Consider the following 13,928-nt stretch of genomic DNA (forward strand, 5'->3'; position numbering starts at 1 on the left):
GCATTTGGCAACAATGTCATAGGGGTTGATCCTGGATGATTTTGCTGCAGGGAGTACTCTGGTTTGAATTTGATTTTGTTGGCTTCTTTGTGGATGATGCTGTGCCATATCACTGCTATGATTTATAATATTAATTATTAAATGACATTTAAGTATATGTAATTAGAATTTTTTATGATGATTACGTCACGGTTACGTATAGTATTCTGTGCTAGCGTACTCGGTCTTACCGGGAGTTGAATCATGGTGGGACTTTCAGCCCGGGAATTAAGAGCCGGAAAAGAATAGCCAAAGTTAAGGATATTTGACGGCGGCAGTACTTCTGGACAAACACGGAAGCCTTATTGCCCAATTCATTGTGTTAATAGGGAATCAAACGAGTTTCTTTCAAATGGTATTGTAAAAAGGTTAAAGTAAAGAGTATGAAATCAAACTAGGACAGTACGAAGGGAAAGGAGCTATGGGTAGTGAAACAGACAACGCGAATGGGCCGACGGCTCGTGCTGACTCAATCGATGTGGGAAATTTGGCAGGTATTTGTTGTTTGAGTTTATACACTAGTAGGTCTTTATATCCCCGCCTTTTCACATTGAATGGTCGTTTTATATTCATTATAATCGCATCGTTTTTTATACAATAGTGCTTTCAAATTGCTTTCATGCTTCGTGCTCTTTTTTTGTTTTACAGTCGAGAATATAAAGTAATATATTTCTTCGGTATTGACATAACGCCGGTGTTTCATCTCGAATTTTTTTGTTTTATCATGACTCCCTGTGTTAAAAATCTTAAGCGACTTCTCAAACTTGATATATCATCGTGTAAAGTGAAATGATCGTTCCTATTTTTGTATATCCGTATTGCGAATAAAGTTGTTTTGTTATGTTTGTTAATCATGCCGAGTCATAAATAATATTATTTATTTTGAGTGACAACAAGCAGTAACTCCAGTGTTGTCTGCGAATCTATTCATTTTATGTTTGACTGGAAGTTGAAAATACATAGTTTTCGGAAAGAATCTTTCAGAAAATCTGTCATCTTTATGATTACTCATGCTCCAATTGAGATATTACTCAAATATGAAATTTTCTACATTATTTATTCAGGAAGGGCTAGTCTGACATCGAGTCCTATATATGATACCATTTATGTCCATGTTTTAGCAAATTTGCTAGAAATTACTAGATGGAGCAATTGAACTTGATATTTAAGATATTGTAAAAACTGCTTTTTACATTTCAATTAGGTAAGCTGACAGAAGAAGAGATGAGACTATTGAAAGATATCAGAAGGCAGAAAGCTCTCATCTTGGATGAAATTCAGGTAGTAGAAACTTGATGTTTGACAAATATAATCCAGCTGTTGATGTTTAACAAGTATTATAGACAAGTTGACTTCGATTAGATTGTTAATGCTATAGTTGTTGAAATGCAGTGGCAAAACCAGCCCAACCTCTTTCTCCTACCTTGCAAATTATTCAGCAAAATTAGTGTGCATTTCTTTAGAAAACTATGTCCAATTCTTTAGAAACTTAGACCTGTTTTTTTCATGATTGTAATCGAAAATATTTGCATTGGGGGATGGCTTTTCTTCTATCGGATTATCTTTCAACAGTCTTGCTCTAGCTGGTATGATCCACATCATTCAGGGTTCAAACCATTCTCTGAACATGTTTGTTGCATTATGGGTATACATAGCTCTTGCTATGGGGATAATTTGATGTATAAATTCCTAAATTTGGCCTGAATAAATTATGTAAAACTTATTGACCTGATATTATGCATAATTAGGTACGCTGTTGTGATATTAAAAAAAACAATATTGATATATGGGAAAAAAATAGTGATATTTTTTCATATATTTTTTTCATTATTTACAATGTTGCTGGCGATGACTCATAACAGTGTGCGAATTAGTTCAGAAAAAACGATGTGCAATTTTTTTTGATAAAGTTGTTTCTTTCGAGGCATAATCAAATCGATATTACGTTAATTATTATATAGCGCTAATTGCTAAATTAATATTTTTAAACGTGAACAAATTCATATGATTTACGACAGTGTTTTTCATTAAAACTGCTGATTTTTGCACATCATTTGAAAAAGTGATGTGCAATTGTTTTCATTTTAGCTAAAACGATGTGCAAATTGCACATTGCACACCGTTAATTCGGACACTGCTCATAACTAGATCAAATTGAAACTTAGCAAAAAATTGTCGAGGTTGTTATGACTCATAAATCAAATTGTTGAAACTTAGCTAACACTTGCCCCGCACGTGGGATTGGGTCAAGATTGTCTAATAGTATACAAAGCCATGTAAAAAGCTGCTATAAAGCCCTTAAAAAAATGTTAAAAACTACCTATAATTACTAAATATATATTAACTAATTACTATATATATAATAACTATTTCTGTATTTTTTTTTACATTTTCGGTATATCTATGTTTTGATATACCGAAAAAACCAGTTTCAATTAACCTATATTTAAAAAAAACAATATTTATCAATATTTTGATATACCGCAACAGCTTACAATTAAGTATTATTTCCATGGACAGATTTTCTGGAGGGGGGCAGGAAAATGCCAAATTGAATTTTCTCCTCTCTAAGAAACATTTTAACTCCCACCCCAATTTTTTTAGCAAAACAATTTAGTAGTACAGTTGGACTGAGTTTTTCTTTGCAATGTTTCAACTCTTCACTCCTCTTGTGGTGGCTACACTACTCAACCGCCTCTAAAATTTGGACTTTTTACTTTGTCTTACATCACTTCCTGACCAGTTCACTCCTATAGAATATTTTGCACCACCCCTGTAAGAAATTAGAAAGTTCACCAGTGACAATTATTAATCCTTTAGTTGAAAATCTGAATAGAGGAATCAAAAGAGTAGGTTGAAGAGGACCTGTTTATGTATTTTGGCAGAATTTTTGTTGTTCGTATTATGATTCAAAAAACTCAAAGAATGAAGTGAAAATGATAGTAATTTGTTCAAGATTTATGTTTTGAAAGAATTTTGTTATTCTTTCATCTTCATAGCAATTGAAAGCAGAAATCAAAGATGTGAAAACTGAAATGGAAGCAGTTGGACAGCCAGAAGACAGGTAATATACTAAATTTCTTAAATTATGAGTTTTATTGCAAACCTGTTGACATTAGTATTCTCACATCACACTGTACGACACTCACACTGTAATTCTGTTGTTATTTCTGGCTCTAAGCATTGACAATAATCAAGACCTCACAAAGTATAGGATATTTATTGTGTCTTAGGGTACTTAATCAAAAAACATAAGCTGTTATAGTTTTTCAGTGTTCATCTCAAAGATACAATTTAAGACAAATGCGTAACATCATCTATGTGACCCACCAAAATAGATTGCTTGCTGAGACCTTTTTGAGAATTTTCACCACTTTCACACTTGGTGAGCATCCGGCAATCCTAATTTAAACAGAAATAGACATTATGACAAATATGACCTATCATCGGGTTTGCCATATTTGTTGTAACCTGACATTTACTCCTCACTTGACTCTGAAGATGACTACTGCTGAAGTTGTCAAAACATCAGTCAACATCAACACCAACAGTCCTTCTCAGGGCTCTAATAACCTGGGGCAGGTTGCACGATGCCTGGACAGTGTTATCCATTGGATAGCACAAATTTTCAATTTTGTAAAAAAGGTGTTTGTATTTAGCATTTAAAATAGACGACAAAATTTTTTTATCATAAACATGTTTCGACTTACATTAAGTCATCTTCAGTATGAGAATGAAGTAAGGTTGTTTACAATGCTGAATTTATAATAGCATAAATGATTTGTAAACTGAGCGATTCATAATGACTGCACCATTACATTATGACAAAGAAATTTTGTAATCTTCAAAACAATATTTAATTTCAGTGATTGAACAGCTCGAATCTCATATTTTTTGCTTTTTAAGAGGTTTTATAAAGGTTTCAAAAAAATTGGTATCCAATGGATAACGCTATCCAGGCTTCTAGCAACAAGCCCCAAGAGATTAAGCTATAAAACTGACATCATCTCGAAAGTTTGGGTTTCCCTTTTGTGACTTCTTCATAATGCCATGTAACACAGGCCTGAAATTTAATTATTTTCATCGGAAACAAAAGCCTTCGCAATTGACATCTACATACATCTACATCTAATAAATTACATCTACAAACATCTCATGATACTCCCGGGTTCAAACCATTTACTTCATAACATATCATATTAAAAACAAACAAACAACATTTGTATACCGGCCAGTATTAATCCCCGCCAGGGGGGTTGACCGATCCATTAACTTTTCTACGCCAAACATCTCTATCTCTCGCCATATCTCTCGTTATACCCATCGCCTTCATATCACTGTTCACAGCATCCATCCATCTCTTTCTCGGTCTACCTCGTTTGCGGCCTCCATCAACATTCATATGCAACGTTCTACGAATTTCAGCACTTTCTTCCCTCCATAACATATCATAACATATATATATATATATATCATATCATTTCTTTCTATAACATATTACTAGCTTTAAAATTGTTCCATGAAATCTCAATGTTGCATACTGCCCAACTTCATATATGTTTATTTTGCATGAAATAGCTTTAAAAGTAACCAGAAGCAGAATGCCATTGGCCGGAAAAAGTTCAACATGGATCCAAAGAAGGTGTCAATATTTCTTGTGAAAATTTTAACATGAAGTACAATCTGTTGCTGTGTCATACTATTTAGCGAAATTGTTATAACTTAATTTACTCAATATACCTTCAAAACTAGCAATAAAATATCAAAAAGATTAGTGTTCATCGCATCTTTATGAGCTGTTAAATACTACAGGTCTGTGTGTGGGGAAATTCCTACAGATGCCTATAATGTTATTGTGATGTATGGTTTTCAGTAAGTGGAGATTTGCTTTATAATTATTTTGCCTGTGTAGGGAATTGAATTTCTCATCGTAAACGATCAACTCAACGATACGCCGGAGGATATTGCAAAATTTTTGCTTGAGGAAGAAGGATTGAATAAAGGGATGATTGGGGATTATTTGGGCGAAAAGTAAGAAACATTAATTCTTTTGACCTACAATTCCGTCAATTTTGTTTTTCACTGCATTTTTTTTTTCTATTTTCGCCACAGCAAAGAACCGATGCTGTCCGTGCTGCAAAATTTTGTAGGGCAACAAGATTTCAGAAATATGCTTCTTGTTGAAGCGCTGAGGTTTGTGTATGATTGTGATAAAGGACCTCATATTCCCAGCATGTCTTTTATTGGAGGGTATTGACTTGCAAAGCTGCTGGTTACGAGTTGGGAATCTGGGGACAAATTTTGAATATTTAGGTATATGTCAAAATAAATATAATTTGTCAAAAAAATAAACAAATTTTCTGGGGGTTACAGCCAAGCTTTTCGTAAAACGTAAAATGTTTAACAATAAACATACCAACACGGGATTAAGTTTTGAGATATTTAAAATGAACGACAAATTTTTTCAAAGCAAACATGTTTCGGCATAGTTTATCGTACAGGCGAAGTGAATAGCACAGAAGATGGCATGAAGTATGCCAAAACATGTTTGCTTTGAAAAAATTTGTCGTGTATTTTAATTTTTAAATGTCTCATAACTATTTACGAAATTATGGAAATTGAGTTTTTTTATCCAGACGACACATTTTCAGAGGATTTATTTTTTACAAAAGAAACCTAGAGTGAGAGGAACCCTTGCGAAACAATCAGAATAAGAAAAGAAAAAAAATATCGTCTTTCTTAACCTCGCTTTATCGGTCTTTACTGAGAAATATGGAATTTTCGTCTTTTAGTAAAAACTCCTTACGAGCTCGATCTTTACAAAAGCACCTTTGTCCGATATTTCTCGGTAAAAACCTTGTACTTCTTGGTTAAAAAGGACTGATTACCTAGCCATCCTATCCAAATTATTAGTCAGGCGCGAAACTATTGTGAAAGGCTGAGCATTCATACATTCAGCTCTGCTTTATAAATTGCAATTTCAATAGAAATCGGTCGGGCACAACCGAATAATACGAATGTTCACTTCTTCCCCAATTAGCGTTCAAGTTTCGCCCCTGTTCCTAGCACTTTTTTGCTCATTTCTCCACAAAGATGTGCTACGTATACCACGGAACTTAATATATAACTGGACGGCTACTTCACGCCAAAATTTTAAGACAGCAATTTTACTTGTCCCAATCTTTCCATTATCGGTAAAAGAAAGTTCATTTTATGACAGTAAGATAAAATATGTGACTTTACCCGCAGGGCAGGCGTGTCTGCAGGTAAAATTTTGCTTCGTGCAAGTACAGGCGTGTGTACCTAAAGTTAGCATTCCAGTTATATATTTAGTTCAATGGCTATATCTACAGCCACAGTTCTTTAGTTTTGTGATCTGTTGATGAATTAGACTACTCTGTTGTCGCTTGGCTTTTTTTCTGTTTGCATCATATTTTATACTCTACTGGGGCCGGTTGCAAAAAGCACTATCCACTGGGTAGCAACATTTTTGAACGCTTCAAAAATCTCTTAAATATGAAAAATATACATGATTTCAACTGTACAATTTATGAAACACAATATTTTATCAAGAATTACAAAATTTCATTATCGCGAAGAAAATATAAACACTTTTTTCACAAGTTTTAAAAAATTACTATCCAATGGATAACGCTATCCAGGCTTCGTGCAACCGGCCCCTGAAGTGTACATGACAGGGAGAGAGGAGACAAATTTTTGTTTTACTATTATATAGGAAATTTTTATGGAGTTTTCGTCTTCCCGGCGAAGCTCAGAAAATTGACAGAATGATGGAGTGCTTTGCAAGTAAATACTGTGAACAGAACGAAGGCGTTTTTACATCATCAGGTTGACAACCTAACGTTTTGTTTTACTAATGAATAAATTAGCGCTGAGGAGGCATTTTGATTGCGATAATACACACCCTCCCCCCTCCCCCAAAGAAACCATGCAACCAGGTGCAGATCAACACTTCATGATTTTTGCAGGGATGTTAGGCCTAAGTTGAATAAGTTATGACTAAGTATGGTAATTATTCCAAAATTAATGCTGGTCGAATAGCGTTTGTCGTTAAATGCTCAGATAATTTTTCGAATAGTTTATGATCCAGCAAAGTAGTTCCTTCCAGAGCAGTGAGCAATGAGCTCCAGTCGATTTGTGTAAACTCCTTTGAGTGGACTGTGTACGTTTTCAGTCATATATTAATGGCGTGTGTAGTCTGTCTTCTGCTTGTTTTAACAAAAGAATTTTCAAACTCGTTTCCTCAATGGCCTTTACTGACGTCGCGTGTCGTCTTCTGCTTGTTTTAACAAAAGAATTTTCAAACTCGTTTCCTCAATGGCCTTTACTGACGTCGCGTGTCGTCTTCGGCTTGTTTTAACAAAAGAATTTTCAAACTCGTTTCCTCAATGGCCGTTACTGACGTCGCGTGTCTTCTTCAGCTTGTTTTAACAAAAGAATTTTCAAACTCGTTTCCTCAATGGCCGTTACTGACGTCGCGTGTCGTCTTCTGCTTGTTTTAACAAAAGAATTTTCAAACTCGTTTCCTCAATGGCCTTTACTGACGTCGCGTGTCTGTCTTCTGCTTGTTTTAACAAAAGAATTTTCAAACTCGTTTCCTCAATGGCCGTTACTGACGTCGCGTGTCGTCTTCTGCTTGTTTTAACAAAAGAATTTTCAAACTCGTTTCCTCAATGGCCGTTACTGACGTCGCGTGTCTGTCTTCTGCTTGTTTTAACAAAAGAATTTTCAAACTCGTTTCCTCAATGGCCGTTACTGACGTCGCGTGTCCCCACTATGCATTCAAGCAAAGTAGCCAATACACAACTATAGACATTACAAAAAGAAAACTGTTTACTAAAACCGTTGACAACAAGACAAAAAGTGATTATTTAGACTATAGCTTGTGATAGGTTTCATTAAGAATGTTTTTATTTTCCAATTTTCCATGAAGTCTGTGAATGTTTTCCTCATGATGCACGAATTGAAATTAAATGGGAATTAATGAAGAAGTTAAAGAAATGAGCGAAACATTTCATGGTAGATTCAAACTATAACACCTCAGGCAGTTGTTTTTTTAAACATCGCAATATTCTTGGAGCCTAATTTGTATTTTCGGTTTATTTTAAAATATTTGCCCGACGCTGACGAACACCTAAATTTTTTCCAAATTAATTGGCCTCTCGGAAACATTTTATCGTATCCACTGCTATTTAATGTATGCGTTATTAATCTTTTTCCTTCAGACACTTGTTATGTGTTGAGTTTTTCTCTCATCATGTTGAACACAAGTTTACACAATCCCAGTGTCAGAGACAAGGTGAGCAATATTCAGTAACATGTTTATCTTTATTTGCGTTCAACTGGTGGGCAGTGTACCGATCTACCTTTCAAACGCCATATGTTTTAACTCAAAAGTTCAGGTTTGAACATTGAACTAAAATACATGGAACGCTACCTGTAATAAAAAACCCTAATAATTTTTTGAAGCCAAATCTTACACTAAGACACGCAAGATTACACCCAGACACGCGTGTGTAGTAAATCAATTTTCAGTATCTCAAAACGCTAAACACGCGTGTCTGGGTGTAATCTCGCGTGTCTTGGTGTAAGATTTGGCTTTAATTATTTCCTTAAGATAGCGTTCTATGTATTTTAGTTCAATGGGTTTGAAATGGTAAACATCACGTTTACTTAGACCCATAGAACCATTCGAAAACTATGGGCTTATGACGTTTATGATTTTAAAATTTGGCTCCTATATTTTACGTGTTGCCCCAATCTTGGTTCTCGAACCAGTCCTCTCGTGTGGCTACGTCATACGTGTTTTCATGGAGTTCATTATTGAAGCTTATTGTGATCCTATTTTAAACATACAGAGAAGATATTTTTAAATGTTAAGCTTGATTTTAGATCTGCGTATTAGCACAGCAGTTGCATGTACGAATTAAGATTTTTGTTTATTTTTTGTTAGCCAACTGTTGACACGTTTATAACGATGAACCGTGGTATTAATTGTGGCGGGGATCTACCAAAAGAACTTTTAGTGGTAAGTCTTAGAACATTGAGTTGGTGATGCAGACCAGCGTAGTTGTCTACGATCTACTTAGGTCAGCGGTAGTTACCAATCTCTTGTATTACAATTTGCGTCGAACCAAAATGTTATTGAGTACATGAACTTTTTTTACATTAGAGTTTGTATGAAAACATTAAAAAGGAAGCGTTCAAGGTCCCAGAGGATGATGGCAGTGACATAACAAGGACGTTCTTCAATCCAGATAGCGAAGGATATTTAACGAAAGAAGGTGGGAAACTGGAAACGAGAATGACTCAGTGAACTCTAATATAAACTGGAACGCTAAACTGCGCCGCCATCTTCGAAGCCAACATCGATGCAAGTTTTTCTGAGTTTTTAGAAGTTTCATGAGATTATTTTAGAAAATAAACAACGATATACATGAAATGCAGTAGCACAAATGGCCACGATAAGTTTTACCTCACAAGATTAGGTAATATGCCTGAAAACGCAGATAAAAGGCATCATCGCTGGCTGTTGGAGTTAGCGTTCCAGTTGATATTACAGTCCACTGGTATGTCTGTTTGTTTGCAAGATGGCGATAACGAGTGATTTATCTTGCGTTCAGGTGGTGTACATAAGAACTGGAAAAGAAGATATTTCATTTTAAAAGATAACTGTTTGTACTACTTTAAAGAGTTCAAGGTGATTTTGCTTTAAAATTTTAACCAATTAACCCTCAGAGGGGGATGTCCGAATTGAAATGCATCTCAATGAGCTCAATCGAGATTTTGTGGAAATTTTGTAATTATTTTTAAAATTACAATCAGTCAACGCTCGAAAAGAGATGTCCGAATTTAAATGTATTTTCTGTGATCAATCGAGATTTAGTTGAAATTTTATAAATATATCCATTTACAAGAGCGAAATCTCCGTTATGAATTTCAAACGAAATACCGTATTTCCTCTAATACACGCCGGGGGCGTTTATTAACTTTTGAAGAAATTTGATGCAACTTGTATTGAAGGGAGGCATGTATTGGAGGGAAGTGTGTATTGGAGGGAGGCGTTTATAAGAGGAAGGTGCCTATTTGCAATAGAAAGCATGTCGTGTTGCTTCTAAAGCATCTTATTTCTTATCCAGGACAAAGAACCCCGGGGTATCATACCTTTAGAAAACCTTCAAGTTCGTGAAATAAACAACGATAAAAAACCGGTAAAGATGTTGTTTTCATACTATGGTGATCTCCCCATCGTATTGTAGCCGTCGCATTCCGTAATTGCTCGTTGAAACTTCGTCAGATACTTGACAATCACATGACCATCACTCTGTATTCCTGTTTTAAGTTTTGCTTTCAAATCTCCGCGTCCGAAGAGACTGGCGGAATGATAAAGGCTTGCAAGACTGACTCCGAAGGAAAAGTTGTTGAAGGTTAGTTATTAGGGAGCAAGAGTAGCAAGAGTACGACTATTACAACGAGTACGAAGTTTGACCGTGTAAGAGAATGGCACGAGGAAGTTTGTTGTCGTTGTTGCTTCGTCAAAATTTTGTTTTAGTTGTAAACAACAGAACGAGCCTTTTTATTGTGTAAAACACCAAAGTTTGCGAAGCAGCTACGGCTCCATTGGTCAATAATGATATCAACAAATCGGTAATACTGATTTTGCAAGAACATAGGACTCTTTAGAGTGAAAAATCTTCACTATTTTAAGTTTTATGTACGATATATTTGTACTATTTTATTGTTTGTTTACCTTTCACTTTGCGTACGAAATACATGAAAGTTTTGCAGGTCCTTTCTTTCATTAGTCTGATAATGTCTTTGGAATAAAGACGAAATATTACACCATCTTTTGTTTCAAACTCTTGTATTATCTTGAATATCAAGAAAACGAGATGTCCGTTTTCGGAATTTGTTTTATTTTGATATTCGTAATTTTCATGGAATTTGACTTCATCAAATTTTGCAACGGACATTCATTCCCCAGCATTTTGTTTTGTGTTCTCAGGTCGACACGAGTCCTACAAGATTTCATGTGAAACTGAAGAAGAGAGAGCGAAGTGGATGGAATGTATTCGGTAAGAAATAATATTTATGAGAATTGTTTAACAGATGTCTGCACGTAATACTATGGTAGTGAGGTTATTTGTTCATTAAATGTGCTCGAAAGCCGAAGAAGGTTGGGTAAAAGTCCCAAGGCGCTTGCTTTGTAATACTATGATTTGCCAAAATATTTCAATTTTAGCTTTACATACTGTCAACAATTGCGTAAATTAAATTCTTTTCATTATTGGGAATACTCTGTGGTTAATTTTATTATTTCAAGCTCAAAATTTAGGATTGTTACAGTAATACAACCAGTACAGAGGACATGCAAAGTCTTAATACGACCATTGGAATACGTTATTAATTTGTCTTGCTATTGAAAAATAGAAACTCAGGCGATCATAGTATTATTTATAATATCGCGCGTACAGTAAAATCCCGCGTTTAGAAACCTAGAGTTGTTTAACAACTTGTTCTAGGCTAAAATTTCTTTTATGTATACCCACCATATATATAAGTAAGGCTAAGATTTTTAACAGATTTTTTTTATTCTTATCACTTCAAAAGAGTTAAAACCAAATATATGACTCAAAAGAAAACAAACTCTTTACAAAGTAATGAAAACGAACGCGCCAAGTCAGAATCCTAAGTAAGTCATTGGCATAACACACCAACCGAAAATGAGTGAATTTTTCTTTAGAAAATATCACAATGAGCTCCATTTAAATAAGAACTTTTTAGGCAAACTTGCAAGGATCTTTGTTCTTATACGCGGGATTTTTCATGTAACGTTAAACCTTTCCTAACTTGTAGCTACTCCGCTAAATATTTGTATAAATTTCGTGAATATTTTCTAGGAAAAGTATGGTAATGGATCCATTCTATGATTTTCTAACCGCTCGAAAGAAAAAAAGCCACCCAGACTGTATCAAGTTGAGGTGAATCGTAGATTTTACATTCATCCTTTCCGTGCTATTTTTTGGTGATATTTGGGGACATGGGGAAAACCGGAAGAGTAACGCACTCTTTTTTTCTCGGCATTTTTAGTGACGTAGAAACTTGAGGCGGGTGGGTGGTGAATCGTAGATTTTACATTCCTTCTTTCCGTGCTATTTTTTCGGTGATGTTTGGGGACATGGGGAAAACCGGAAGAGTAACGCACTCTTTTTTTTTTCTCACCATTTTCAGTGACGTAGGAACTTGAGGCGGGTGTTACGACACCCTAATATATACACAAAAGGTCAGGTTGACTAGCTATAAGGTGGCCGTTTCCATTCGTTTAGAGGATCTGAATTTTCAAAATTTTAATGTTTCGACCCTCACAATTTAGGTGCGAGTTAAAATCTCGTCCAAGTCACATGTTTTTCATGTGCATATTAAAACCGTGTTAGGATTAATATATTACAATTTAGAAAGCGGTCTTACGTTCTTAGCGGCAATACACGTTACAAATGCACGCACTTCACATCTCCACGAAACTGTTCTCGTTAACTGAGAGGTTTACTTCACGGAGAAAAATAGATTTAATATGTTTACTGCGAGATAAACCATATGCTGAAGTTTTTGTTAAATAGGACATGATGTGATTTGAGTAAATTGTAAATGTATATTTACTAATCTTTGTCATATGTTGATATTTGAGATGAGATGGAGTCTAACATCCGACTGTTTCTATGATTGTCTTCACGGATAATCCGTGAAGTGGATGTCTTCACGATAATCCGTTATGTGGATATCTTCACGGATAATCCGTTATGTAGATGTATTCACGGATTATTCGTTAAGTGGATGTATTGACGGATAATCCGTTAGTTTTATTGAAGGATTCGTTATGAGTAAAGAGTAAACAGTGGTTAATCTCCTATAGGTGACGAGGTTTCCTAATATAATAACCATGGAAAGTATTAAACACGGGATTTGAAATTTGAATTGCACAAGAGGAGGATTGGAATGGTGCAAAAGGAAAATTCGAATGGCACAAAAGGAAATTTTAAATGGTAGAAAAAGAAAATTTTAATAGTTGAAAAGGAAAATTTGGATGGTACAAGAGGAAAATTCGAATGGTACAAAAGGAAAATTTGGTTGGATGGTACAAAAAGAAAATTTGGATGGTACTACGAGAAAATTCGAATGGTTAGAAATGAATATTTTGAATGGTATAAAAGGAAAATCATTTGTCTAGTTCATCCAACGCGGGAACCATCAATCTAACATACAAACCAAGTACTTCTCGCCCGTTTACTACGTGATTGAAACAAATACAGTGTAAACAGCTTGCGTGATTGACAAATTAACAATTACGTCATTGATTTATTAACTAAATCTCCGTGCTGAGCACCTAATGGCAGAGTACGTTCGCTTACGTCACTGATATGTATATATTATGGTCTTCGTGTTGAGGGGGGGTGTCGATTCTACTACATGTATTAAAAAGTCACACTTTACGGGTTTTTTCTTTTGCCAGAATCAGATACCCCCTTCCTAACAAAGTCTGCGAAATGAGACAACTTCCGGCTTCAATTTTCCTACCTATTTTATACGTGATTTTACACGATATATATATATCAGTGGGTTAATTGTGGTGAGGTGTCTCGCAGTCTCTGTTTTCACGTATCAAGGAAACCGTTGAATTAACTTGATCTATTGATATTTTGCAGAAAATTTTATTGTATGATGTAGCTATGGATAATGTAGAAACAAAAGAAAAACATTTATTAAATACATATCGTCATAATAGTAATAATACCTATGTGTTTAACAAATTATTGGAATATCTAAGTCTGTTGTCTGTTTCGTTGAAACTATGTCTTCGGGCTGACTGCTTG

General features: G+C 35.0%; 1 protein-coding gene across 2 annotated transcripts; it reads left to right on the plus strand.

The window, feature by feature from the left end:
* The first annotated feature begins 50 nt into the window (after positions 1 to 50).
* On the plus strand, positions 51 to 13,848 carry LOC124447901 (cytohesin-1-like). 2 transcript variants are annotated; one of them, XM_046998895.1, is made up of 16 exons: positions 51 to 533; positions 1,244 to 1,320; positions 3,039 to 3,103; positions 4,618 to 4,681; positions 4,952 to 5,070; positions 5,152 to 5,232; positions 6,776 to 6,888; positions 8,286 to 8,359; positions 9,014 to 9,088; positions 9,233 to 9,344; positions 9,684 to 9,760; positions 10,200 to 10,271; positions 10,403 to 10,487; positions 11,066 to 11,135; positions 11,961 to 12,041; positions 12,971 to 13,848. In XM_046998895.1, the coding sequence occupies exons 1-16, from the start codon at positions 461 to 463 to the stop codon at positions 12,972 to 12,974; spliced, it is 1,242 nt and encodes a 413-aa protein (XP_046854851.1). In that variant the 5' UTR covers positions 51 to 460; the 3' UTR covers positions 12,975 to 13,848. The 2 variants fall into 2 exon arrangements, with proteins under 2 accessions (XP_046854851.1, XP_046854852.1); XM_046998896.1 differs by lacking the exon at positions 11,961 to 12,041.
* Positions 13,849 to 13,928: the final 80 nt, after the last annotated feature.

Source organism: Xenia sp. Carnegie-2017, unplaced genomic scaffold (genome assembly GCF_021976095.1).
Source record: "Xenia sp. Carnegie-2017 unplaced genomic scaffold, XeniaSp_v1 HiC_scaffold_23, whole genome shotgun sequence".
In the NCBI taxonomy this organism is placed as follows: domain Eukaryota; kingdom Metazoa; phylum Cnidaria; class Anthozoa; order Malacalcyonacea; family Xeniidae; genus Xenia; species Xenia sp. Carnegie-2017.

What these genes read in the sequence shown, in the direction of transcription:
- LOC124447901 (XM_046998895.1), top strand. Translation starts at nt 461, where the DNA reads ATGGGTAGTGAAACAGACAACGCGAATGGGCCGACGGCTCGTGCTGAC. An exon ending in ATCCCAGTGTCAGAGACAAG is followed by an intron (nt 8,360 to 9,013) that starts GTGAGCAATATT and finishes ATTTTTTGTTAG; the next exon opens with CCAACTGTTGACACGTTTAT. An exon ending in CGAAGGAAAAGTTGTTGAAG is followed by an intron (nt 10,488 to 11,065) that starts GTTAGTTATTAG and finishes TTGTGTTCTCAG; the next exon opens with GTCGACACGAGTCCTACAAG.